Raw genomic sequence first — 27,160 nt, 5'->3', positions numbered from 1 at the left:
GGAAAAAACACCCCATTACACAAATACATACTTCCCAAGTCTATTTCCTTAAAAAGAATTATAAACCTTTATTTATTGTAAAGGGTTGATTTAAAAACGGGCAAAACCGCTCTTGCGACAGAAAATATAAACGTAAGTTTTAAAAGTCTCTAGGCTAACACTAGGATTTGGTTTGAAAGCGGAGTTCCACGTTACCTTTAAGAGCGAGAGGACTTTAAGAGGGGAGTCGTGCATAATGAGGCAAGGCGGCCCAGGCTCTGTCGCTTTAACTGGGGGACATCTGATTCCCTCATCTGGCAGATGGTCTCTGAGTCCAGATTTGCATTCATTGTCTTGAAATCTGTTTTCCGCGTTGGTGTTATATAGATTTCAGGGGCAGATCTATACCCCAGATCGCAGTACAAAAGGAACAGGGGGGTGGGTGGGAGGTAAATGACACCAAGCCAGCTTAATTTATATAGAGATGCTATTATTTCCAGTAAAATGAGCGTGGGTGGATGGAGAGGCTGCAACGTTGGGTCAGTATGTTTTGCATGATTCATTACAAAGAAGTTTTGTGTGTCCATGCGTGGGGACACACACACACACACACAACACACCTATGACATATATGACAAGAGGACTATAATCCTCTGCACGCTTACTTGAGAGTAAGTCCTTTTGGAAGCTGTGGCTTATTTCTGAGTACATATGCATAGGATCGGACTGCAGAGGGCTAAAAAAACAACCACCAACCTCTGAGAAACCTTCTGAGAAACGGGAGCCTGATGTATGTGAAGAAGCATGGGGTGCATAAATCCAGATCCCGCGAGCTGTGAAATGTTTGGAAGATGGATCGAAATGTATGCCTGGATCCCCTCTTCATTCCCCACCCCACCAACAAACTGAGAATTTAAAAGAATAATTTTGCTGCGCTGCCCCATCCTATGCATATCTACTCAGAAATCAGCCGCTGCTTTAAAGGGACTTGCTACCGAGTAAGCGTGTAAGACTGGGAGTCCTGCCCCTACTGCCTCCTCACAAGTAGCACATTGGTGGGACCGTGGGATCTCTTTTCCTCTTCGAAGTCCTTCCTCTTTCCCACCAAACGCGTGAAACGATATATATAACACAGCAACTGCAACTGCAACACATTATTAATAAATTAATTTACTACTACAACACTGTAAAATGGAACATTGGGGGGGGGATGGGACGGCGCTCGGTGGAGGAAGAGTATCATTTGTGGCCGCAGCCGCGAAGGAAGCTGATCTCGGTCCTCTTCTTCCAGAACCAGAGGTTAACAAGCCGAATACAAAGTATTTGCTAAGCAACTTACTCGCCTTCCTTAGAAAGCTGCCTTGCCCTGCTCCGTCTCCCCGCGAGGTTCCCGCGCCCCGCCCACCAGTTGTTGTTGTTTTAATTCCCCGCTCCTTGTAAGCCGCCGCCGCCCGCGTGTATCAGTTTGGAGACCGAGTCTCCCCTTCTCGTCCAATGGGGCGACACTATGCAAATAGAGGCGCCTTATTTGGCAGCGCGCTCCTCCCCTTTTCCTAGGACGTTCTCCTCGCCGCGCTGTAACCCATTCATGGGGAACTGGGCACCGAAAACCAGCCGCGCTTTGCCTGGTTCGGAGGGTGTCATCAGACTCTCTTGAGCTGCGTCGCCGCGCGTCCTTTTCTTTTCCCCATTGATCCCCGGCTTCTTTTCTTTTCTTTTTTTTCCTCCCTCCCCGCCCACTTTTCTTCCCCTTCCTCTTTTTCCTCGTGGATTAGGGAGCCGTCGATGCGATCCTGGTGTCTCCGCCGAGCAGGTGATCCTTGAGGCTGAGCAAAGGACTGCGCTGTCCTGCGTTTTCCTCTTCTTCGAAAGATGATCGCCAGCCTCGGAAGGGGCTGATCTGCGCAGCAACAACTTCGATTTGCGAGAAGCGAGAGAGGGACGGAAAACTCGCGCAACACCCCCTCCATCATTCTTTTATTCCCTTTCTCTTCTTAAAGTGTCATAGCAGCAGCCCCAGGTCCTCCTTAAAGACGGAAGGAGCCCGCTAAGGCGAACTTCTTGGGATTTCTGCGTCTCCTGGTTTTGAAGTTTCAGCTTCGTCCGGAAAAGGGAGCGCGCGTTGCGGGGGAGGGGGGGGACCGTTGTTTTGGTTTGTGTTTTGGAATAAACTTTTCCAATGTTTGGGATCCAAGATACTTTAGGAAGAGGACCCATCCTGAAAGACAAGGTGCTGGGCTCGGAGATGGATCCTGTCCGGTCCTGGGTCAGGAATGTCGGCGTGGTGGACGCTAACGTCGCCGCTCAAAGGTAAGTAGACGAAACCTTGAGTCTTGCAAAAGAAAAAAGTGATGATCGCGACGATTATTTCCTTTGCTCCTCGTAGTTCTCTCCAAATAATCCGTTAACGATCCGCAGTGACTCTGGAACCGCGGGAGGCTCTTGCTGTGATCCAGGCGATTCCAGTTTATTTATTTACGTTTTAATGCAGTCGTGATAACCAGGACCAGCTGGGGAGAATCTCGCATGCTCCAAAGCTACGGCCTTTCCGCTGGTGAGGGCAGAATCAGTGCAATATCATTTTTTGCGAGGGTGGGAGCCTCTTTAACTGTGAAATCCCAGCGATGTCTTACCGGAAAGCAAGTGCCATTGAGTTCAGTGGACTTTGTTCCATTGAAGTCTTCGGCTCCTCCGAAAAGAAGATGAATTGAGCTTCAGCGGCTTACTTCCGAGTACTTCAGCGGCTTACTTACATTCCAAGGATCGTGCTGTTTGTTAGCCCCCACCCCACCCCCCCGTTTAAGGAACAGGCACCATGGGACATGTTTGTAGACACTTACAGGGATGCTGTTCTGTTCTTCTGCAATTTAAATGCTGTTAGGTGATTTTAGGCTGCAATCCTGCCACCGCCACAACCCAGTCTATGGCCAGGATGCTTTTCCGCCTGCAGACAGGAGAACCATTGATGCAGGCGGTGAATCCACCGTTCTGATTTTCAGATAGCGCTGCTGGACTTAGGGCGCTCATTATGCACCACCCCAACTTTGAGCTGAGAATGTGCATTGCTTTAATCTCACTGTAAACATGTGGTACAGTGACAATAAAGTATTTCTACTATTCTACTTCAGTGAGGTGAGCTAGCCCCACGCTTAATCGGCGGAGTGGGGGGGGGGGCCTAGACCTCTGACCCCAAAATCTTGCCCTGTCGCCATCGCAGTTCATACACTCGTCTGAAATCAGCTTTCAGCATAAGCCCATGAAGGATGGAGGAACTTGCAGATGTTAATGCAGAGTATCTTCTCCAGGTTCTCCCAGCCTGGAGCTCCATGACTCAGTTTAAGTAAAAAAACAACACCGCCTTTTAAATTTACGCCACACTTCAAAGCCCGGATGCTAAAATGTTAGGGGGGGGGTCGGGGCACTACGCATCCCACTTTACAGCGCAATTTTAACCATGTCTACTCAAATGTAGATTTCAGTGGGGCTTGCTTTGAAGTAATTTGGGGCAGGATTGCAGCCTTAAAATGTCGGGGGCGGGCGACAGGGTTGCAAGCAAATCTAATAACTTAATCTGGGAAAAATTAACAATAATCTGATAGCTACAGAGTAGTTGAGCCGAAGTGAAGCGGATTTAAAGCGAGCGGGGCTGCGATCCTAAACATATTTTAAGGGTGCAATCCTAACTCCACTTACCCGAGAGTAAACCCACTTTGAATTCACTAGTACTTAACTACTGAGTAGGTAGGGTTAGGGTTGCGCTGTAAATCTAATTGAAGTCGATGGGATTTACTTCGGAGCAAGCAAGCTTAAGATGAGGTGCCATAAATATATAATATATAACTAGGCAGGAAATGACATTCCAGTCAATGGAGCGACAATGGATTTGTGATGGGGTGTAGCTCTCCTGAAAGTAAACTCCGCTAAATAATAACAATGCATATATAGCGACGGGAGTTTCAAAGAAATCTGTGTCCTAAAACGGACCATTGATCTCACTTAGCACACACTCTGTGCAAGGCAGACCAACTTTTAATTCCGAGTCACGTAACAAATGGGATTTAAGACCGAGCGGTCCCAAATGCTCTTGACCCGAAAAGATCCACAGAAGGAAACGTCGAGGAAGGGTGACAGGAGAGAAATCACTATGGATTCCAGGCTTTAAAAGAGCCGCGGATCTTTCGTGGCTTTAAACTGAGCTTCACGGCCTTCAGAAAGGGAAGCTGATTAAAGCCGAGAGAATCCAGAGGCTTTAAAGCTCAGTTTCCGAAAGGGAAAGTCACCGGCGCAGGAGCAAACTCCATCGTCGCCCAGACTCCGCCGCGCTTTAATCGGCCAGCTGCGCTCCGGATATATTACAGGCATAAATATCCTAGCCCAAACCTAATGGGGGCTTACACAGAAGTAATTTCCGTTGAACTCTGAGACTTATCGAAAAGAGTGCTGGAGGAGGATCGCAGCCCGAGGAAGGTCTAAAACTCCTCTCCAAAGACAGAGATCAACCCCGCGGCTCCTTCTGGCTCTTGGCATTAGGAACCGAGACACCAGCTGCTACCTCCGTGCGATAGATTTGCTTTCTAAGAAAAACGGGAGAGGATGAAAACCAGCACGCGGATCCTGGAAACACGTCCTTGCAAATAAGTTCCAGCGGTTCCAGCAACACCTGCCCGACAAGGAAGGCACCGGTTTGAAGTAAGCTGAGACTTTTTTGTTCGCATTGGGGTTTTTCGTGAGGTTGAAGTCGTGGCCCTGAACCTGACAAGACTCTCATGCAAAAGGTGATTGCCGGGAGCAGCTTCCACTGACACCGATCCGTTTAGATCAACCTAGGTAGAACTTGCGCGCGTGTTTGGAAGACTTTGTAACGCGGCAAACCCGCACGCGCTTCTTCAACAGGGCGGCCGCCTCTGGAGTTTGACGGGACTTTTTACCTAACGCGCATCAACGCTAACCTGCAGGATCATAGCTTTGCTAGGTGGATTTCCTTCCTAAATCAATTTCCCAATAGATCTGGAATCTGCAGAGGAGGAAATCGGAGACGGGTCAGAACTGTGCTGGGCTCTAGGAGGAAGAAAAGTTTCTGTTCCTAGGCAGAGGACAGGATCTTCCGGGCTGAACTGGAACGCAGGGAGAATTAAGTCTATCCTGCTAGAGAGAGAAAATAAACATCCATCTTCTCTCCAGGGCCGTCGCCTCCCTCTGCTGTGAAGAAAGCGGGCAGGATCGGCTTTCGCTGGGGGAGGTTTCCCCCCTCTGATTGTTCTAACAGGTCTTCCCACCTGGAGGCGCAAAAACAAACAACCTCCCCAAACTTTTCAAACTCCGTTGAGGAAATAAAACTCCTCTTGTCCAGACGGAGTTAACTAAATTCAATGGAAAGGTTTTTTTAAAAAGGGAAATAGAATTTTAAATGCCTTTCCAATGCTCTTAGACGCATGTTTAAATTAGCAGGAAGTCCCATTAAACTTTCTGGGATTTATTCGAGGAAGTGAGGTTAGTTAGGCAATTACTTTCCTAGAAAATAAAGTAGGATTTTTGGATCTTCAAACAGTCGCAAGTGTCTCCCCATTTTCCTCAGCGTTGTGATAGAGCAATCCGGGGTAAATTCGGGGATTTAAAGCGGGGTAAACAGAAATTAATTCTTGGTTTTCAATACATGGTTGGAAAGTTGTTTCCCGCCATTTCCTGGCAAAGAATAAACAGGCTGCCCCAATCCTGAACAAACTTCCTGGAAACAAATCCTTTTGCTTTTAGTGAAATTATCAGAATTATGTTTTTTAAAACGCTGTAGCGTTGACCGTTCTTCAGACCCGACCTTTTGCATATTTACTGGGAAATAAGCCCCACGGGATCTAATGGAGCTTCTCCCCAAAGTAAACGGGCCTAGAACAGGTAATCTTGAACCGGTAAGACTGCCCGCACCCTCAGGCTGCAATCCTATATACATTTACCTGCGAGCGAATCCCATTAAACCAATGGGACTTACTTCTGAGCAGACATGTCTAGGATTGCGAAGTTAACATGGGAGGAAGTCCCAGTGGGATCCGTGAGATTTAAAGTAAACCTTCATAAAACAAGGCAGGAGAGCGAAGCAGGCAGCAGGCCGTAGTCAAAAGTCAATGCTCAACTCCTATTGTTTTGCACACTTAACAACAGGCAGCGGGGGCTATTTAAAGCGGTAGGAAGATATGCATAAAATCCGTGCAAGAAAAAAGGGATTTGGAGGGAGGAGGGGGAGTCAAATATACGATCCTATGCAAACTTAATTCCGATGAATTTACGTGTAAGCGGAGAAACGGATTGGATCAAGTGAGAATCTATTCCAGTGAAGGAGCCTAGCCTACATCTGCTGAACACGCGCAGGGCCGTGTAGTATTTCCCTTCGCTTGTTCACTGGTCAGTGAGTGAGCCACCAATCCTAAACGCCTTGACTGTTGGATGGGCCTGCCTTGTCTTGGAAGTTTCGTCCTGTTCAGCGGTCCCTCCTCCGAAATCAGGGAGGTTGTAAAGGAGACAGGTATGCGCATTGTCTCGGATACACTCCACTTCCTGCTCTCATCGCCACCCGCCCTCCGCCGCACGACTCTACCTAAAAGAGTTCAGAATCCGCTAAAAGCTTTGAGACTTGCTTTTCACTAAATTCGTTGAGAGGTCTGGGGCTGCCAAGAGGGCAGTTTTGGACAGCAAAGCGCTTACCTGGCTGCAAGCCTCCATTAAAACAGCAGGACTAAATTTCCGAACGACTCTGCGCCGGATTGCATTGGCAATTAGGAAATTGCAAACCGCGCCATTGACACTATCGACGCCCCGGGCTTAAGCGAAGACTTCCTTTCGCAGTTTCTCCGAAATCGATGAACTTTCCCTGTTCAGTGCTACACTGTCCTCCTCCCGCCGCACCGCCCCTAAGCGATGCGTTTCGAAACGGGGTAGCCATATAGAAGGGGAGGGGAGCCCCCTCGCATTGATCACCATTCATTGATCCGAATTGGGTCCTTAACGGGAAGCGCACAGAAGTCGCTTCGCTGCTGTTTAACAAGACAGAGCCTTTCCTCATCTCCTCCCGGGACCAGCAACTTAAAAGTAGTCCACTGAGCCTCAGGCGTCGGGGTTGGCGAGCTGGATCGGGTCTAAAGCGAACAGGGACCTTTGGTGGTTGGGAACGCTTAGAGGCAGCTCTTTTGCCCTGGGCTATTTCTCAATGGACCTTGCTTCCTAACAAGACCAGGCTGTTGAGAGGGAGAAATGAACGGATTTGCGTATGTTTGAAGGTTGCTAGCACCCAAGAAACGAAACTGAATCGGAGATTTCTAGCTCCGGAGCTGCTGTTTAGTACTGGTAAATCACCAGGATATCTTTTTAAAAACACAAACACCACAACCCCCCCCCTCAAGTACCCCAAGGATCGAAATCTTCCAGCTTCCCCCAAATTAATGATAGAAAATGTTAGCGCCGAAGATGTGAATGAAAGTCATCAGACGGAGCCGGCCTTACTGTTAGACAAGGGGGAGGCGGCCCGGTCCCTGCAATAGTTGTTTTGAGGTGTTTTTTGGGGGTGGGGGGTTTGCCGCGTTAAAGATTAGCAAAAGGAAAACAGCTCGGTTTATTCTGATTTATTTGAATTTTGTCTTGCATATATTACAATGATAAAATGTGGGGGATATTCTGCCTCCAAGGCACGGGAAGCAGAATATTGGTTGGGCCATCTCAAGCCAACAGTGCTAGAATCTGAGGCTTCTTGCAGGTGAATCGTCTATTGGGTCTCTTTCTCCTAGCGCTGCTCCCCCCTCCCCTCCCCTCTGTGCCCACTACCAAAAGTAAATAAATAAATAAATAAATAACAACATTGTGACACCTGAAAGGCCCTGTCAAATATTTCTTGAGGCAGAAACCTTAGAGTCCCCGATCCATCAGACGCCTGCAGTGTTTGCTTTCTTTGTGTCAGGCACATATTAGCGGTTAGCAACCGGGCTAAAATAATTTGGAAATAGAGGAAGAGGAAAGAGTCCTTGCATTTGATGAAAAGAACTTTAGCTTTCTGGCCGAAGAAACCTGTTGGTTTTTAAAGTGTCACAAAACTCGTCCGTCTCTCTCTCTGTGTGTGTATGTGAATGAGTATGCGGAAATGAAAGTAACAGCCGGATCCGATCCGTGTTTGACTCGGAAACTCTCAGTGGCAATCCTGTGCATGCCTACCTACTGTTGGAAGGAAGTCCCACTGAATTCAGCGGGGCTTGCTCCTAGGAAGCGTGTATCGAGGAGTGCAAACCAACGTTGAACTCGGATGCGCGCTGCGTTGGTAGGCCCACCGGGCGCAGGCATAGGATCGCGCTCAGACGCGGCGCCTATTTTACTTCCGTTCACATTTGCTCATTCATTCCACTTCTCTCCCTCCTTTTTTCCTTTCTTTTCTTTCTCAGCGGCGTGGCTTTGTCGCGAGCCCACTTCGAAAAACAGCCGCCCTCCAACTTGAGAAAGTCAAATTTTTTCCACTTCGTCTTGGCGCTTTACGACCGGCAAGGGCAGCCCGTGGAGATCGAGCGGACGGCGTTTGTGGACTTCGTGGAAAACGACAAAGTAAGGCTTTTATTAGGCTCTCTCTGACCCCCACCCCACCCCCCAAAACCCTCCACTTCATCCCACTTGTGTCTCGCTCCTTAGCGCTAGCGCAATTTTTTAAAAAAAGATAAATCAAGCTGAGACTTCTAAGAAAACGATCGCTAGAATTGGGGCTTGTGAAATAGCACTCAGCTGCACACTCAAGCATCCTCGGATTGCCCTTTAAAAATCAGCAGCAAAAGCAGCTCCTACTAATTTCTAGGAACTGAATCTTCTTGGCAAGGACTGATTTATCAATTTCTCCCTGCAGTTCAAAAGGCGCAACCCACTGCCAGGAGGTTCTCCTGCGCAAAGCGCCGATTGAAATACACCTGAGCCCCGCAAGTGCAGCTCCCGTTCATTACTACCAGCTCAAGAGAACTTCCTTGGAGCTTGCCTTGCTGGTTGATTTCATCTGGGTTCAGAGGCTTGTCAGTTTCACTCCCTGCAAGTCTTTGAAGCCTTCCTGCAAAGCGGTCCGCGATCCTGCCAGAGTCAAGCACTTCTGCAGCATGCGCCTAACCTTGTTGAAAAGTGCGCCATTGGCCTTACTCTCTCATAAGCTTGCTTAAGAACTGCGTTCTTTACGCGATTCCTCACAGGACTTAGAAGTCCTTAACTTTGGCGAAGCTGATGCTCCCCACGGCTACTGGGCATATGCCACGTTTAAAACTAGCGCCCTGCGTTTTGTTTGTCGAGTTATACTGCATATCATTAACCGATGAGATCTTCTCTGGTCCAGTAGGTGACTGCTGCTGACGTAATTTTAAAATAAGATGTTAAGTCCTCCTTCCTTCCCAAGCACTTCTCTCTGGGGCTGGGCCCTCCCCCCCCCGTCTTTTTCCAGGTCAAGTGCTGGAAAGACCGAAATGAACCCTCTGCTGAAATTTCTGTCTCCAAAGCTCCATCCTCCCGGATCGCAGGTCCAGGAGGCAACATCACGTCTCCATCAGTCGCGGTTTAAAACACACACTTATTTTAGCGAAACTAAACTATACAGTCTATTGGCGTCAAATTTTAGAGGCAAAAATTCCGTCCCGGATCAAGGCAATAGGGAAATGTCCGAGCAGCTCTCCGGTGTGCAAAAGTTCTCCACATCAAATTCTCCTTTTCTGTAGCATTTAAGGAGAAGGGGCGAGGAAGGGGGCAAATCTTGGGCACTTTTACTTGGAAGGACAATGAGACTGACTTCCGAGTAAACCACGGATCAGCTCGACCAGCACAAGGTTCATTTGCGCCAGTAAAACACTTTCCTGCTAACCCAGACCTGACGCCCTATGCACACGTACTTGAACTCAGTGGGACTTGCTCCTGAATAAAAATAAATGGGATATTGCGCCGGCAACCCTATTTGAATCACTTCTCTCTCCCTTCTCGGCAGGAACAAGGCAACGAAAAAACCAATAATGGAACCCACTACAAACTGCAGCTTCTTTACAGTAACGGTGAGTCTCCTCCCTCTGCGGTTCAGAAAGAGCGATCAGAGTACAGTATTTGGGGAACTCTTGTTCTAACGGGATAATGTCTCGATTAAAGCTAAAATCAGAAATTTTATCCCCACCTCCATGTTGAAGTCAGTCCGAAAGAGAAATAACTGATCCTAGTTTGCATGCTGGTCCCAGTTCTGCCACAGGTAAATACGATTGACAGGTCAGTAATGGTTTCAAAAACCTCACAAACTCATATGACCAGAAAAGGCAACATGGGACCAAAACCCGATGCATATATTCAATGGGAAACTGCTTCTTTTAATTCATTTCTTTAAAAAATTGAAAAAAATGTCCATCTCCAGTAAATAGGTTTGGTAGGTCTCATTTCATTTCATTTCATTTTTTAAACTACTGAAGCCTGTTTAATCTGGAGTAGCAGCAGGGCAAAATAGAAGTGCATGATGTGCTCCTTGAGACCAGTGCCTATTTCAATCCAGTTTTGATGCTTCCTTCGCCAAAACAAATCCCCAGAATTCTTCATGGCCCAGGTGGGGGAGTATCCAGCACTCCAGCCACTATACCACACTGGCTCTCGGTATATAGTGAAATAAAACTGCTAGCACATTTGTAAAACTAAGCAGGGTCTGGTATGGTTTCAAATTGGGTGGGGAACTGCATGTTGAGAATTCCTGCAGAGCAGGGGGTGGGCTAGATGACCCCTGGGGATCCCTTCCAACTCCGCAATTCAAGTTTTGTGGGTTCATTAAAAGACTGACCGTTCCATAAAGCACATTGGGCTGGTGGTGTGAATAAGTGTGATAAGCTGTTTAATCAACTCCTTTTGAGGTTGCTAAGAAATGTTCATGTTAGGGCACCATAGGTTGCCCAGTCCACTGGTGTGTGTGTCCAACACTTGCCTGTTCCTGGGCACCACTCATTTTGGCAGCTTTACTAGATAAGAGAGAAGAGAATGAATACTAGTGCTGTACCTTCAGTTTCTTGAAAGTTTTCTTCCTTTGCAAAAATGCCTTCCATTTTTTATTTTTTGCCTCATTTTCAGGGTACGTTCAAATTTTGGTTGGGTCAGCATTTTGGTGTTACCTTATTGTTGTGAGGTGGCCAAAGGTGGGACACCCATACGTCCGGAATTTCCCAGACATACTCGGAATACTGCAGTGAGAAGCAGTGTCCAGGTGGAAATTGCTAAAATATCTGGGAAAATCCAGACGTATGGCAACCCATGCTGGCAGTGTTGTTTTTGGTGATTTTCGTTAAAAATAGCTCCAAAACTTCACATACATATATATTCTTGCGAATTTGTTTGAAATATGGCAACCCTGACATATATTCCTTTCCACTAAACCTTCCCCCCACCCTGCAGCCTTAAAGGCTCATGGGAGGAGTTGCCACATGATGTCTCGCTCTGGGCTTTGATTGAAGCATAGGAAGGCTACAGGGTATAGACCACTGGTGAGATGATTTGTAGTGTGAAAGAAAAGATACAGTACTCTTTCTTCTCCTTCTTCTTCTTCTTCTTCTTCTTCTTCTTCTTCTTCTTCTTCTTCTTCTTCTTTGTTGATTACTCGTAGCCGAGTAAGATTGTCTTTCATAAACACGGTTTTAACAATGCAAGCACACCTTGGACACTTGAAAAGTGAAAACAAAATAAAAAATAAAAAATTCCTTCCAGTAGCACCATAGAGACCAACTAAGTTTGTTCTTGGTATGAGCTTTCGTGTGCTTGCACACTTCTTCAGATACACTGAAACAGAAGTCACCAGACCCTTATATATAGTGAGAGGGTGCACACAAAAGCTCATACCAAGAACAAACTTTGTTGGTCTCTAAGGTGCTACTGGAAGGATTTTTTTTTTTTTGTTTTGACTATGGCAGACCAACACGGCTACCTACCTGTAACTTCAAAAGTGAAGTAAGCATTCCACTCAATAGAATGTCACTGAAATTTTCTCTCCCCTTTGATAATTTTCAAATGCAATTTCATTTCTCATTAATTGGTGGGGAATGGCCAGGGGGTGGAAGGAAATGTAAGAGCAATTTTCAGCTCAGCACCATTGAATACATCGATCTGGATCTGTAACCTAGAAGCAGCTGTTTGGATCAGAAGACGCATCAAGTGAAAATGGAGCAGGAATGACTTGAGTGCAGGAGTGGGGAATTGAGGGCCCTCCAGATGTTGTTGGGGACTCAAACTCTCATTTGCTAGCATGGCCAATGGCCAGGGATGTTGGGCATTGTAGGCCTCCAGCATTGTGACGGCCACAGGTTCTCCATGCCTGATTTAATGACTTGGGGAACTGATCCTTTGGAATTGTCTTATTTTTATTCTGTCATGTTCTTCAATGTTCCCTGTAGGTGTCAGAACTGAACAAGATCTCTTCGTTAGGCTCATTGACTCAGTCACAAAACAGGTAAGATCAGGCAAATTCTCTGTCTCCTGCCCTTGAATTTCCTTACCTACTTGAATTTATTACTAATCAAAGCTATGTCTGTAGCGTCCTAATCAAGTGTTGGTTTTTCTCATATCCAAACTATTTCTAGTGAGATTTTTTTTAATGCATAGATTGTCCGCTATGTGCAAAAAATAATGCTTTAAATAATCAGACCTGTTTTTCTCCCTTTCTTTTAAAAGAATAAATTAACATAATACTACTACTAATACATGCTGCTAATACTACTAGTACTACTAATTCCATCTCTCAATGCTTGTTCACATTTCCATAGCCTATTGCCTATGAAGGACAAAACAAGAATCCAGAAATGTGCAGAGTTTTACTCACCCATGAAGTTATGTGCAGGTAAGACAGCTTCAGTTATTTTTGTGTCTGAGGGCATAATATGCAGTCACCTTGCAGAAGCTAAGCAGGTCTGGGTCTGCTCAGTGACAGAACCCCTGAACCCCATGTATTCCACTTTAAACTCCATAATGGAAGAAAGGCAAAATATCTATGTATTAAAATAAAGCAGCCCCCTTTCAATGGTGCAATGTGTGATTTGCACAATGAAAGGGGTGAAAAGTTTGCATTATTTGTAGAAAGATCCTGATCATATAAGCCAAAAATAAATTTTTAACCTGTGATCCTTCAGTTGCTATAGAACAACAGCCCCTATCACCCCTGACTTCTTGGCCCTGCTGGCTGGGGCTGATGGGATGATAGGAGCTGTAGTCCATCTGGGAGACCTCAGGTTCCCTGTTCCTGGGCTTCAGACAGGTTCTCCCACTCCAACCCACTCAGCCTCATCTGAAGATAGTGGGGACGGAATGTAGAATCTTTTCCATGAAACGTGTTCTTTACCATTCAGCATCCATGGACTGTGCTGTGGATTCTATGGAAATAAGCTTACATAGGAAAGTAGTTGAAGTGATCTTTAGCATCCAGCTGTGCATCTACAGGTTGTCTACAGGTACACAACCAGTTTCAGGATTGCTGAGTGGAAAATTCGATTGATAGATTCCTTCAGTTGACACTTTTTGTTATTTTTCCTGGAAAATCTGTCAGATTGCCACTGCAAAATTCTGCATGGGTGTACGTACACACACACACACACACACACACACACACAGAGTGGGCTGTTTCCAATGTAGTGCTGTGTTAATGTCATTTAGTGGTATATTGGTTCTGCTGGTGAAATGGCTCATGCCAACGGAATGGTGTTGCACAAGTAAATGCATAAGCAGGTTGTTAATAACTTAGTTACACAATGGATTGTGCAATCTGTTGTGCGACGTGCTTCTGCTAGTGCTGCTGTTGCACTGGATTCCTCTGTTATAGCACATTAAAACTTGCCCTTTTGTTAGCAAGCAGAGAACGCTGAATGCAGCCCCTGAAGGTTGCAATCCTATACCCACTTACCTGGGGCTAAGCCTCATTGAGTTCAAAAGGGATGTACATTTAGGATTGGACTGAGATGTTCTTCCTGAGCTTCCCCTTCCCTTGCCTCTTGCTCCTGTGTATAGGTTAGCATCATGGACATAACCAGGATTTTTGTGGGGGGACAGGACTTGTGGGGGCAGGACCAATGTGACTGGTCAGTTACCGGTAGTTAAGTATTTCTATTGTTTTACTTGATCTAGGGCAGGCATGTCTAACCAGCAGATTGCGATCTACTGGTAGATCCCTGTCTGATCCTGGTAGATTGCGGGACCCTTATCGATCGTGGGATTAAATAAAGTTTACCAAAAGTTAACAAATAAAAGCTCAACAACTCTGGGCAATCCACCACGCTCCCCTACTACATGACAATGGGTAGATCACTGCCAGTTTTTTTAATAACGGGGAGTAGATCACAGTCTCTAGGGAGTTGGATGTGGCCTGATCTAGGGGGGCAACTCCCCCCCCTCCCCCGTGGCTATGCCCTGCTTAGCATGCATCAAAAGAGTGAATATTCTTGGATGCACACCTACAGACAAGTGAGTATGTACAGTATATCTTACCTATCTGGTAAATTTTAACCCTGCTTTCTAGTCCCCCTTTTCATTTTTGCTGCAACTTTTAACCAATTCATCAATTAAGTAAAGGAAAAGGGACCCCTGACCATTAGGTCCCAGTCACTCTGGGTTGCGGTGGCACTCATTTTGCTTTATTGGCCAAGGGAGCCGGCGTACAGCTTCCCAGGTCATGTGGCCAGCATGACTAAGCTGCTTCTGGTGAACCAGAACAGCGCACGGAAACGCCGTTCCCGCCGGAGTGGTACCTATTTATCTACTTGCACTTGACGTGCTTTCGAACTGCTAGGTGGGCAGGAGCAGGGACCGAGCAACAGGAGCTCACCCCATCACGGGGATTCGAACCACCGACCTTCTGATTGGCAAGCCCTAGGCTCTGTGGTTTAACCCACAGCGCCACCCGCGTCCCATGTTCATCAATTAGCTTTGATTAAATTAAATTGAAAACCTTCTGGTCTGTGTGTGTGTGTGTGTGTGTGTGTTTGTGTGTTTGTGTTTGTGTGTGTCAGTCAGCAGATTAACTGGGTAGTAGGTATTTAATTTTTTTTTTTTAAAAAAGTCTGCAATACAATTACTTAATGAAATCTGAGGGTTGCAAGGCACCCATACCAGAAGAAGCATTCCATCCTTCTGCTACACACCTGGGGGGCATCTTCTAAGCAGGTTTACACTGTAACACAGGTATGCATGATCTGAAAATCAATTTCTTCTTAAGCATGAGTTTGTTATTCATATGCAAATGTCTGCAGCTTTAATGCAGCAAATATGATGAATTGACTCACGGCACAATCTTATTTGTACATACTTGGACATTAAACTCACTTTGTTCAGGGGTCTTATTCCATGCTATGTGCATTTAAGATTGCAGCTTATGATTTCGTTAACTGGGTGAAAGCCCTAGTTGGCACATGACAATGCAAATCGGCAGTGATCTTTTGTTAAAGCTGCAATCCTATGCACACCTCCCTGTTAGTAAAAGTACAATGGCTGTACCCAGTGTTAGTCCTGCTCAGAGAAGACCTGATGCAATTGATGGACCTAGCTAACTTGGGTTCATCAAATTAAGTCAGTTTATTCCTGAGTGGAACTTTGCTGGATACATCCCAATGAAAACTTACTTCTGAGTAAAAATGCATATGCTTAGAGTGAAGTTGGTAGATGGTGTTTTCTTCAGTTGAGAAACATGAGACCAATCTTGATCTTAGTCTGACTCCATTGTCCAAGGGTTTCAGGGTTTTTTTTTAGTCTAGCAGTGCTTGACCATATGTGTTTTCTCTAGTACTTAAAACTGCTAGGTGTTGTGTAACAATTAAAATTGAATAGGGCCCTTACATTCTCTCAATGCGTATATGTTACTTCAAATGTGTATATGTTACTTCACCAACACACACACACAACATTGTGTACTATCTTGCTTGACAAAGACTTGTGGGAAAATTTAAAAGCTTGCCACAGTCTTGTGCCACTTTGGTTGATCCTAATGAAAGTATTTTCCTAACTTTGGTTTTGAGGTTTAAAACTGTGCCAGGATTGTGTTCATGCATGGTATTGCTATCTGAGCAGTGATCCGTGCACATAAAATTCTTAGGATAGCAGTACGAGAATTTGTACAAGGAGAAATCCTCACACTGACAAAATGTTCACTTTAGTGCTACATTGAATACAACCCAAAGTGCATCAACTTCGTATGTGCAAAATACAGTTGACACAAACCAGCCACAACGGAGCACATTTAACTCACATTGATTTAAGGGAAAGGAGGTTAAGCATATGTTTAAATTCCTTCTACTGAAATAAATTGGATTTAAAGGCAATTAATTTTGCCTAGGTCATACCAAGTAAAAGTAAGTCAAGTTTCATTAACTAACTATGCTTGGTCACCACAAATATGGGAGGGGGGAGGTCATTTTATACACAATTTAGTGACAGAGTACAACTTGACATTAATATGGCATTATAATTAATTGTTGATTATCTCAAGCACAGTGTTCCATTTTGTGAGACAAAACTCATGCTTAATTTGTGTGACTGTGAGGGTAAACATAGCATCTTTTTGTGTGAAATATTTATCCTTATCGGAGAACAACACTGTATTCTGGTCATCAGTTAGGAATGAGATGTTCAGTGCACACTGTACTTTTGGACTTCAAAAGAAGTTTTATAAATAGGAACTCATTTCCTGTGAAATGCTTTAACCTAAGCGTGATTACATGAGGAAAAGGGGGGTGATTGACATTTTATAGATTCTTTTCGCAAGGGTAATAACATATCATAAATGGAGGCTGTGGTTTCCCCCACATTGCTATGTTTCTGCTCATATACTACATGAATATGCAGGCAGAACTCTTGGACTCTTACGCCTGGCATATACATCAAATGCTTTGCATTAATGTGATGGCAAAAAAGGCTCTCTGGTTATAAAATAATTATTTGTTAACATGTAACCACCTTGCTTGATAGATTAACTGAGGAAGAATGAGAATTCTCTGATGTCCTTATCAATGTAATGCATGGATTAGTGAACCAAATCAAGAGCTCTCTATAAAAACCTTAATCGGGTAATTTGAGGAGAAGTCTTTATGTAGACATAACTTTTATAATTGGATTTTTTTTAAAAAAAGGAAAAACAACAAAGTGAGCATAAGGATGCATTTCACATGGAATAAGATTTGATATAACCTATTGGAGCTTAGTTAATTTTGACACTTTTATTTTAAGCCCAATAATCAGATCTCACTGTGAGCTGCTTAAGAAGCAGCATCAATTTTTAAAGCTCCTAGTTTAGCCTGCATTAGTAACAGTATATCAAAATTTAATGTACTGTACTAGCCTTGCCGTTCAAGTGGATGCCCATTGTCTTTGAGTGACAGGCCTTGCTTTTCAGCCTCAGTCAGAAGATAAACATCTTTCTGGTTTGTCATATGGAACTGCACGACTATTCAGCTCAAATGCAGACAAGTGTATCCAGCATACCCTACATCTTTCTCCGAGTGACAGATGCGAGCTTAGCAGGGATGTTGTCTAAATATTTATGCAGATGCAATGATGTGTCACTGGTAGAAGAAGGGGAAATCTCTGTTTCACAATAATTAGTGTACTTGTTTAGTACTTGGAGGGTGGAGTCAAGCTGTTGGTGTTGACACCTTAAAATCTTTAAAGTGTGCTCTGTGAAGCTTCATTGAGTTAAATGAAACTTCTACAGAATATAATTCAGATGGGAGATGTTAGACACATAAGCCATAGATCCTCTTAGCTGAATACAAACGTATTGCAAACTCTTTGCTCATATGATGGATAAAAATAAGGCATTTCGCCTCCGGAATAATCCTGCCTCCCCACACCCCCTGTCTTGCCAACTATTCACTAAGAGGAAAACTGTTTTGTTTTGCTGTTGCCAGAAAGCCCCAGTGCCCTTGATGCTCAGGGGGGTGAAAAGGTATTATAATGTGAACAGAAGTAGTCTCGGGGCCTACAGCTGGCTAATAACAGAGTTGCATTGAGTGCAAGCGAGACCCACAGCTGTGACTTTCGCCACAAGGCCCAGACTAGACAGCAGCAGACATAATCAGCTGAGCCAGGCGGCCAGTGAGCCTAGGTCTTATCGGCCAGATGGTGTGAATTTAGACACTTTTGTTATGCAATGCCAGGGAGGAGTTGGGGAGAAGAAAACAAAACAAAGGCCACCATGCTGGGTGCTTATTTGAGTTTGAAATTAGAGACAGATTTTTTTCTTTTTTTCTTTTTGGTGAAAGTTGAGGGCTGAATTTTAAAACCATTTTGGAAGGGGGAGGGGAAAGACATAAGCCCTTCTTTGAAATGGGCAGCTTTCTGGGGCATCCAGTTTCTTCCAAGGCTATATTTCATCTTGAGCACTGTTCGTGTGTGTATCCCCAGCATGCAACTATCCTATCTACTGATGTGCTAAACTAGATGTCACACTGTTCCTATAGTTAAGAAGAATATATATTTTAGAAGTAAATAGAAGGTGTTATGTGTGTGAGAGAGAGAATGAGAGTGTCTCATCTGGTGGAATAGGACTATTTTTCCTTTGCCTTAGTACCAGTTGCAACCAGCCCTCCCATGCCAGCTGTTTGCATTAGGGTGGCTGCATGTGCATCACTAAAAAGGAAAAATGCATCAACCCACATACCCCAAAAGGAGGCAACAGGGAAACAGACTTTCATGTATTGATTTATAGGTATAGGCATGCATTTAGAAAGCTTTCTGGAATTAAAAACCAAAACACAATACACCTCAGAAAGTGACCTATGTGTTGACTCAGTGTGTTTTCTGGGTGCTAACTATGGAAGGACAACTTTCAAGCTCAAATTCTTCTCTCTCTTATTGTTCTTTATCTCTCAACTGGGATTGGGCCAGACATGCTTTCAAATAAAACTCCTCCAAAGAGAGGACTGTCCACTGTAAAGTAGGACACTCCCCCACCCAGTTGCATTAACAGGAAAGCATTGGAACCACTCATCTTTTTAAAACAGGAGGCATTTTGCAATATGGGGATTCTTGCACCCCAAACAACATACGGCTACTTGCTAGCCCAAATTGATTTTGCCTGATTTTGCAAGTGGCAGTTTCACAAGTCATGTTAATACCTTTTAAAAATCAACAGTTATGCTGCCCAGTTTTCCATTTCTTGGCTGAGAAATAAGAGTCTCCAAGTAGGACATGGAACAAAATGTTGCAGTGCGAAAGGGTACTCCTGTTCAGGGTTCCAACCAGCCAGTTCTGCTCTTTGCCAGGTGTGGGGAACCTTTGACCCTTCAAATATAACTCCCATCAGCCCCAGCAAGCAATAGATGATGACAGTTGCAGTTCAGAAACATCTGGAGGGCCAAAACTTCCCCACACCTACTTGTTGCCATTCATCTGTGGATAGTTCAGTTGGTAGACCATAAGACTCTTAATCTCAGGGTCATGGGTTCAATCCCCAACTTGGGCAAACGATTCATGCTTTGCAGGGGGTTGGACCAAATGGCATTTGTGGTCCCTTCCAATTCTATGATTCTATGATTCCATTCCTCTTCCTCCTAACTTCCTGCTTCTGTCCACCCCACCCCAACAATCGTAGGTCAGCATTCCATGCTGCAAAAAGGTTTCGCTTCTCATTCCACCCCTGCATTTTGAGCCCATTACAGTTCTTTCTTGTGATATACACAGTGGCGTCTCATTGGAATAGGTAGGGCAGAAAGCAAGGAGGCCAACAGTAGGGGGGTCAGAGCAAAGGGTTCATGAATATCAAGCCAATGATAGGTGGAGCGAACAAATTCTGGTTTTGTCCCCACCCTCCTCCCTACTGCATTCTAGAATGGCAATGTCAAGACTGATGAGAAAGAGGAAACTGATGGACATTATAAAAAACATTCCTTCCAGTAGCACCTTAGGACCAACTAAGTTTGTTCTTGGTATGAGCTTTCATGTGCATGCACACTTCTTCAGATCTGAAGAGTGAGTGTGGTGCAGTGATGCCAGCAAGCTTTCTTTCTTCCAAAAGTTCCCATTGCAAGCAAATGAGACAGATAGCTTTCACTTTGCATCTGGTTCTCTTAGCATGCTTTACTTGAGCATGTGGTTTACCACAAGGGGCAGCGGATCATAGACCAGGAACTTACATACACCTTCACCCACTTCTAGCCCCGATTGCTCCTATGACTGCAGACCCCAAATATTAAAGGTATGTCTTATGCCAGCACAGGAACACAGGAAGCTGTCATATCAGTTGAGATCATTCAGTATTTCAGCACTGCCTACAGCCTGAGGGCTGCATTCTGTTCTGGGCAAGCTTCCAGGGGCCAGTGATGAGCAAGGCCAAAGGTAGAAGTGGCTGGGACAATTAAATTCACGAGAGCCAGTGTGGTGTGGGAGACCAGGGTTCAAATCCCCACTCAGCCATGACCTTGGACCAGTCACTCACTCTTAGCTTAACATACCTCACAAAGTTGTTGTGGGGAAAAAATTGGGGGGGGGGGACTATATCACTCCACCTTGAGCTCCTTGGAGGAGAGGTGGGAGATAGCAGTAGCTAAACAAATTTTACCTTTTTACAGTAGGTTTGTTCACACACATTCTCGTCTCTATCCTAAGTCCATATGAGCAAGAGGGTTTGTCAGAATTCAATGACATATTCCAGCCAGGCAAAAACACTCAAATCTTCTTACATTGTTCTCTTGCATAGGAGCTCCTGTGTCAGGTTCTTGATATTCCCATCCCGTTTTTTTGCAATTTCAGGCAGATAACAAAAAGGATCTCCAAGCTTCAGTTAGGCCACCATTCATGCTTTGCAGTTGTGTCCAGTTTGCTGGGCTACACTTGTGCAAGCTGCCCTGTACATCTTGCATGCCACTTTGTGACTGCGATTTAGTTACATTGTGCTTGATTTCATCTGAGACTCTAAAAATATACATGCAACCTAACTATTTATATCCTTGAAAGTGGATCAAAATTTTATTGCACATTCAGCAGACATATAAAGTTATAATATTTTACCAGAGGGAAATGAGCCAGCCACTCAGTGGCATTAAAAATTACTTGAAGGCCTGGGCTGTTGTGTATTTATCATGACATTATTAAAAAGTTGGGAAGGTGCAATTGCAAGGCTGGCCCCGGGTTTGAGAGGGGCTCTGGTGTGGACTGGAGACGGTGGGCAGCCATTTACCACAATGACCTAGAAACAGTGGTTGTTTCTGCCTGACTAGAATGTGTCTTTGAACTCTGATAATACCTCTTGTTTGCCTGGAAGGAGGACAAAGCGAGACATGTGAGGGAATGTAGAATATAGCCTACTGTGCAGAGGTAAATTTGACATTCGTCATTCCACCCACATTTGCTTTTGGCCCTGTCTGCCATTGGCATGTGACTCCCAGAAGGTTGTCCAGAAAGGAACGTAACTATCATGCTGTAAAAGGTTTCCCACTCTGGGCTCAGATGTTTGGAGAAGGCAGGGCAGTGTATGATGAAGACAAGGAGAAAGAGGAGAAGGACCAAGGGGAGTCAGGAGCATGACAGTGGGGCCCCCAACAGAAGGTGGGGCCCAATGATACCTGCCTCTGGTGCCCACCTTGGTTATACTTAGTGAATTATGATCCTTTTTTTGTTTGTTTTCTTCAATCTCCAGCCGTTGTTGTGAAAAGAAAAGCTGTGGAAACCGCAACGAGACTCCTTCAGACCCCGTGATCATCGACAGGTAGGAAATAAAGTTAAGTTTTTTAAAAAGCAACAAAACAAAGAGCAAGGTGTTTTTTTTATCATGTGCAACTGGATGAGGTGAAGAACCTTGATGCAAGTCTCTGCTTAACTGTTGATGTTAGTGCTTTACTATTTTTGTGGGGGGCGGGGAGTAAGGGTCTCAAAATTTATTGGCCTTCTTTGATGGAATGTCTGTTTTTTTAAAAAAATAAAATAAAATATATATATATGATGCCTTCTGTTTGCTTATCTAAGCTTGGCTAAGTATTCATTGTGTCGCTGCATGCTTGATGTTGTCTCTTTGGTGAGGGGTGGGCTTCTGCTGGATACATAGAACAGAGATAGCATTTCAGGTCCTGCTTTCTGATTCATTAACATTCCTTTATAAAATAATGATGCTGCAGGGCACATTCTTGTGGAAAAAGCATTAGCCAAGTTTGAAATGCCTGGCATTGGAATTACTATAAACTTTCCTGCAGATTGTTTCATTTCCACATTTGCTTTGTCTCAAGAGTTGTTTCTTTCTGAGCAGGAACCAGAGTTAAAAAGTGTACCCTTTTGTATCCTGATTGCAATTTGGGGCCTCTAATGAAAAATTGGTAGTAAGCAGGGTTTGAAGTTGGCTGATATATTGGTGGTGAAATTAACAGTCACTTTTTTGGGAGAGAATGAGCTCATGAAGTCTGATAAGCTTTTGTGTGTGTGTCTGGTGGTGCCTGTCGCTCTGGAGGTCTCGGATATGGTTGAAAGAGACACTCTGTGCATCAATATAGATCATTAAGTTGAATATGACTGCTGTAGGTGGAAGCTGTTAGAAGTGTTTGTGTGTGTTGTGGACTGAACCCCTCGACACAACACAGACAATCACCCACATGAATGCGTTTATTGCAATTTCCCTGAAATTACTCATGTTGCTCCAGAGGACAATGTTTGGAAATGGCAAGGAAGCAGAATTCAGCTACATGTTGAGTTAAGGGCTATTTGGCAATCAAACAGACTGCCTCAGGAAGTGGTGGCTTCTCCTTTTCTGAAGGTATGTAATGGAGCCGAGGCAACTGCATCAGGCGGCAGATGCTGGAGAGCAGCAGTGGCAGCGTCCTGGCTGTTCCTCATAAACCACCTCACCCTGCCAGTCACCTACCTCTGTGTAAACTAGTCTGCTGCCTCAGATGCAATGGATGATGCTCATCACTGTCCTCTATTACTAGTGCTGAAGTTAGATTCAGCTGCTAGTCCGGTTGGCTTCTGTGCATGAAATAGGAAGAGGCTGCCATCTTGTCCTCCAGGCTAGCTACCTGTGAAGCACGGTGCGAAAGTAAGGGTCCTGCCCTGTGCAGGGTGTGCCCTATGACCTGCAAGTTCCCATCTATTGTTGGGCAAATTTCATGTATTATTATTATTATTATTATTATTAGTTGTTGTTGTTGTGAGTAGACTGATGGTTCACAATGTGATCGGAACATCTCTATTACTTCTCTTTCTCCTCTGACACAATTCAAGAGTTGGAAGCAGGTATGTGTGAGTTTTACATGTATGTATGTATGGATGGATGGATGTGATAAGTTAAAAGGGTACAATCCCATTTCCTCCAGACATACTGGTGAGCAAAATCACACCATTGCAAAGTTCTGTTCTGCAAGGTGGAGGGCAGGAACGGCCTGTTCTGTTTCAGTGTCTTACCACAGTCACATGGCTGCAGCTTATGGCGAGATCTCATGGATCTCTTGAAAGAACTTGTGGAAGTCTCACGGAGTTCCGTGAGCTCTCACTGGAAGCCATTGCCACTGCACAAACCTGGTGGCAGCAGGGGAGGGCAACATGCCTGCAGAGGCGCTTCCCTGCAAGATTCTGCCACCTGAGGCAGGCTCCTTCACTCTGCCTCATGGGTCCCAGTGAATGGATTGTTGGGCATGACTTAAGACTTTTAAATAAATCTTATAGCACAGCCTTATAGAAGTCTATTAATAAGTAAGTCCCAGTGAACTCAACGGACCTTACTCCCAGGTAGCTGGCTATAGAATTGCAGCCCTCGTCTATTAATTGTATGAGATTAATTAATTGTTTAAGTTGGCATGAATTTTGCTCATTAATAAGGAAATAATTTTGAAGGGGGGAAGAAAACTTGTTTGATTTGTTTCTGCATGATAAATGTTAGTTGCATTAGGAACTATCTTAGAAGCATTTCCTCCTGTGAGAGAGTTATGGATAGTGCTTTTCATCCGCTACTTTTAAAAAGTAAAATTAAATAATTAACTTTATGGTGCCTGGTTATTATTATTATTTTGGGAGGTGCTTTTTAGTAAATAAAAAAAAAATCATTCAAGAGGTTTGATCAACAGAATGTGAAAATCATACCTGGAATTACTTCAGGAATCCTGTGAAATGATAGCATTTGGGGCAATGCATCATGCTACTTTCAGAGGTTTCTATAAAGCATGTTTAATGCAGAATTATTATTATTATTATTATTATTATTATTATTATTATTCTGCAAAATGCAACTGTGCAGGGCTCCTATGCAGATTGAAAGTGTGGCACATGTGGAGGAAGGGGTTAATAATTTCCTCTCTGTGCCTTTTTCCTGCCAGAAACTGCTTCTTCCTCCAGCATCTGTTTGTCCCTGAAGATGTCAGATTTTCATTAATCAGCACCTTCCAATGACAACAGAAATGAGAGGGGTGGAGTACGATTTGCACTGGGAAGATGATACGTAAAAGGAAAGGGTCAGTCCTATTCTTCCCACACACAACAGTCCTGATCTGGCCACCTGTCTTCCACGCAGTGGTCTGCTTTCACCAGTCTTTTCTGAAGTGATCCAGTTTTCATCCCTCTCTTGCACAGTCCAGATTTGGATGCTTTGTATCCAATCCCTTTCCATCAGTTCATCAGCCCACATCTATTACATCTAGGTGTCAAAGGGTTATGGGTTAATTTCTTACAGAAACAGCCTAGGTCTCCATCATTCCAGTAGGACAGCTAAGATCTTAATATATAGCTCGAATTTTGCGATTTATACAAACAGGTCTCATGCAATTTCCCCCAAAATTGTTGCATTTTGACATAGTTCCGCCAGAGACATAAGCAAGTCACCTCCCTAGACATCCCTTCCAATGGAGCTCATCTCACCAGTCATATGTATGCCAAACTGTACTTTGGGGGCAAAATGGCAATTTTTACAAAAATTATAGAAATATAAAATTATTAAGAATTTATTAAAATAAATGGCTATCTATTCAACATATGACTTTTCAGTGATGGACTAATCACGCATACATTTGCATAGTTCTAAAGGGAAAAAAGACTCTTACTTTGGCTGCATACATACCATACATTTAAAATACACAGATTCCCCCAAAGAATCATGGGAACTGTAGTATACCCCTCACAGATCTACAGCTCCCAGGATTCTCTGGGCGTAGCCATGTGCTCTAAATTTATTTATACCCGCCTACCAACCAAAGTTCTCGAGGCAGCTTATAGTATATATTCAAATAACAGTTACAGGTGGGTAGCCATGTTGGTCTGCTATAGTCAAAACAAAATAGAAAATTCTTTCCAGTAGCACCTTAGAGACCAACTGAGTTTGTTCTTGGTATGAGCTTCCCTGTGCATGCACACGAAAGCTCATACCAAGAACAAACTCAGTTGGTCTCTAAGGTGCTACTGGAAAGAATTTTCTATTTTATTCAAATAACCGTTAAAATAACTGCAGCAGAGCAACAATGTATGTAAGTCCTCTCTCCTTTTGTTCTTCAGCATCGCAGCAAATGCCCTTTTGCAGCTGAGTTTCCTGGCTGTTGCAGAGGCTAGATGTTAGTCCCACACAGGCCAGGATGCCCTCCCTGGGTGGCTGCTACTGATGTGTCTCATAGTCCTGGCTGTGGTGACAGATGCAGAAGGTGCCTCCTTCCCAGTTTTCAGCTGTTCCAACAATTTAGGGCGTTGTGGTACAGCACTGTGCTGCTGCTGGCACATTTACATCCAGCCTCTTTCCTAATGATCCCTCCCGTATGGCACCTGCCCTTTCCACATGCCCCCCTTCCCACAAAAAGATCCCTTTTCCAGCTCAGGTATAGTGTGTACACAGCCTTTGTTTTTAGATGATGCATCCAGGAGTTGCTACTTGACACCATTACTTAACAGTACAGTACAGTATGTATTTATTTACTGAGAAGAGGCATTTCAAGGGTGCATGCCTCTTTTAAAGTGACTCCTGTATTAAAAAAACACATGCTCCTTAAATTAACCAGAGCATTTTTTTAATGCATGCCAATCAGTGTGTGCTTTACAATTTTTATTTTAAGTCTGCAATCCAGTGCGCATGGAATCAACAACAAGCTCCATTTAAAACGACCAGACTTATTTTTGAGTAGCCATCGCACTACTTACTCTAACTGATCAAGGCTGCAATCTTACCCATATTTACTTGGAAGCAAGTCCCTCTGAACTCAGCAAGGCTTACCTCTGAGTTAATTTGCAGATATAAAAGGATACTGTTGGTAAACAAAAGGACAGCACAAGTTATTTTATTAACTTGACATGAAAAGTTTTGTTGGAAATAAAACTTGGTAGAACTTGGGGGGAATTTGCTGACAGGGAGTGGGATGATTATTGCTTTAAAAATCTTGGGGAAAATAACAAAAAGAGATTGTTGTGTGAGATCGTTGTAGAAAGGTCCATACTGAGTTGATGTGTAAGATAATGGCTTTTAAGGAAATGTACTTGGGTGTGATGAAACAAGCAAAATTGAGTTTGGGAAGCCTTTCTTATGCGATGGAACATAACTAAACTAGAAGAAATGGCACGGTTAACTTTGTTATAATAATTTATACTTATAAATCAATGGAAGACGTTGAAACTCTAAACTATTCCTCTCCCTCTGTGCTCTCTCTGAGTGAGAGATCTCAATTCTGTCAGTTCTTATTCATTAAGTATTTGTATGTTTGTTTGATTTAAATGAAGTAAAGGAAACTGGGGGAAAAGAATGGGTACCAAGATAGTGATGAGGTATCCTGTTAACATGGTTCTTAAAACCTACCACTTTGTTCCATTCCTTCCTCCAAAGAGCTCACAGTAATAAGTTTCTCACAATGTTCCTGTGAGGTAGGTCAGACTGTTTCAAGCCTGGATAAATGTTCTCTCTAGTCTTTGGTCTCAGCCACTCCATACATTTAAAGCACATGACTTTCCCCAAAGAACTCTGGGAATTGTAGTTTGTTAAGGGCGCTAGAAATTGTAGGCCTGTGGGGGGTAAACTACAGTTCCCATGAGTCTTTGGAGGGAATCATGTGCTTTAAATGAGGCATCCCAGCCTGAAACCCTGGAGAACTCCTGCCAGTCAGTGTAGATCAGGGGTCAGCAAACTTTTCAAGCCATGGGCCGGTCCACTGTCCCTCAGACCTTGTGGGGGGCTGGACTATATTTTGAAAAAAATATGAATGAATTCCTATGCCCCACAAATAACGCAGAGATGCATTTTAAATAATAGCGCACATTC

General features: G+C 44.1%; 1 protein-coding gene across 2 annotated transcripts in view; it reads left to right on the top strand.

Moving 5' to 3' along the window:
* The first annotated feature begins 1,947 nt into the window (after nt 1-1,947).
* The window catches only part of EBF2 (EBF transcription factor 2), a 257,342-nt gene continuing 232,129 nt past the window's right edge, over nt 1,948-27,160 (top strand). Inside the window, exons 1-6 of one of the 2 annotated variants that reach the window (XM_033171853.1) lie at nt 1,948-2,289; nt 8,394-8,550; nt 9,953-10,016; nt 12,375-12,430; nt 12,744-12,817; nt 21,593-21,661. In XM_033171853.1, coding sequence (XP_033027744.1) covers nt 2,159-2,289; nt 8,394-8,550; nt 9,953-10,016; nt 12,375-12,430; nt 12,744-12,817; nt 21,593-21,661 — 551 coding nt within the window. In that variant the 5' untranslated portion in view covers nt 1,948-2,158. The remainder of the gene's footprint in view (nt 2,290-8,393; nt 8,551-9,952; nt 10,017-12,374; nt 12,431-12,743; nt 12,818-21,592; nt 21,662-27,160) is intronic. The other variant, XM_033171851.1, reaches the window with a different exon arrangement.

The sequence above is a fragment of the Lacerta agilis genome, chromosome 15, assembly GCF_009819535.1.
Source record: "Lacerta agilis isolate rLacAgi1 chromosome 15, rLacAgi1.pri, whole genome shotgun sequence".
Lineage (NCBI taxonomy): Eukaryota > Metazoa > Chordata > Lepidosauria > Squamata > Lacertidae > Lacerta > Lacerta agilis.
Note: the sequence above shows the minus strand (reverse complement) of the source record. Positions and strands in the feature narration are given on the sequence as shown.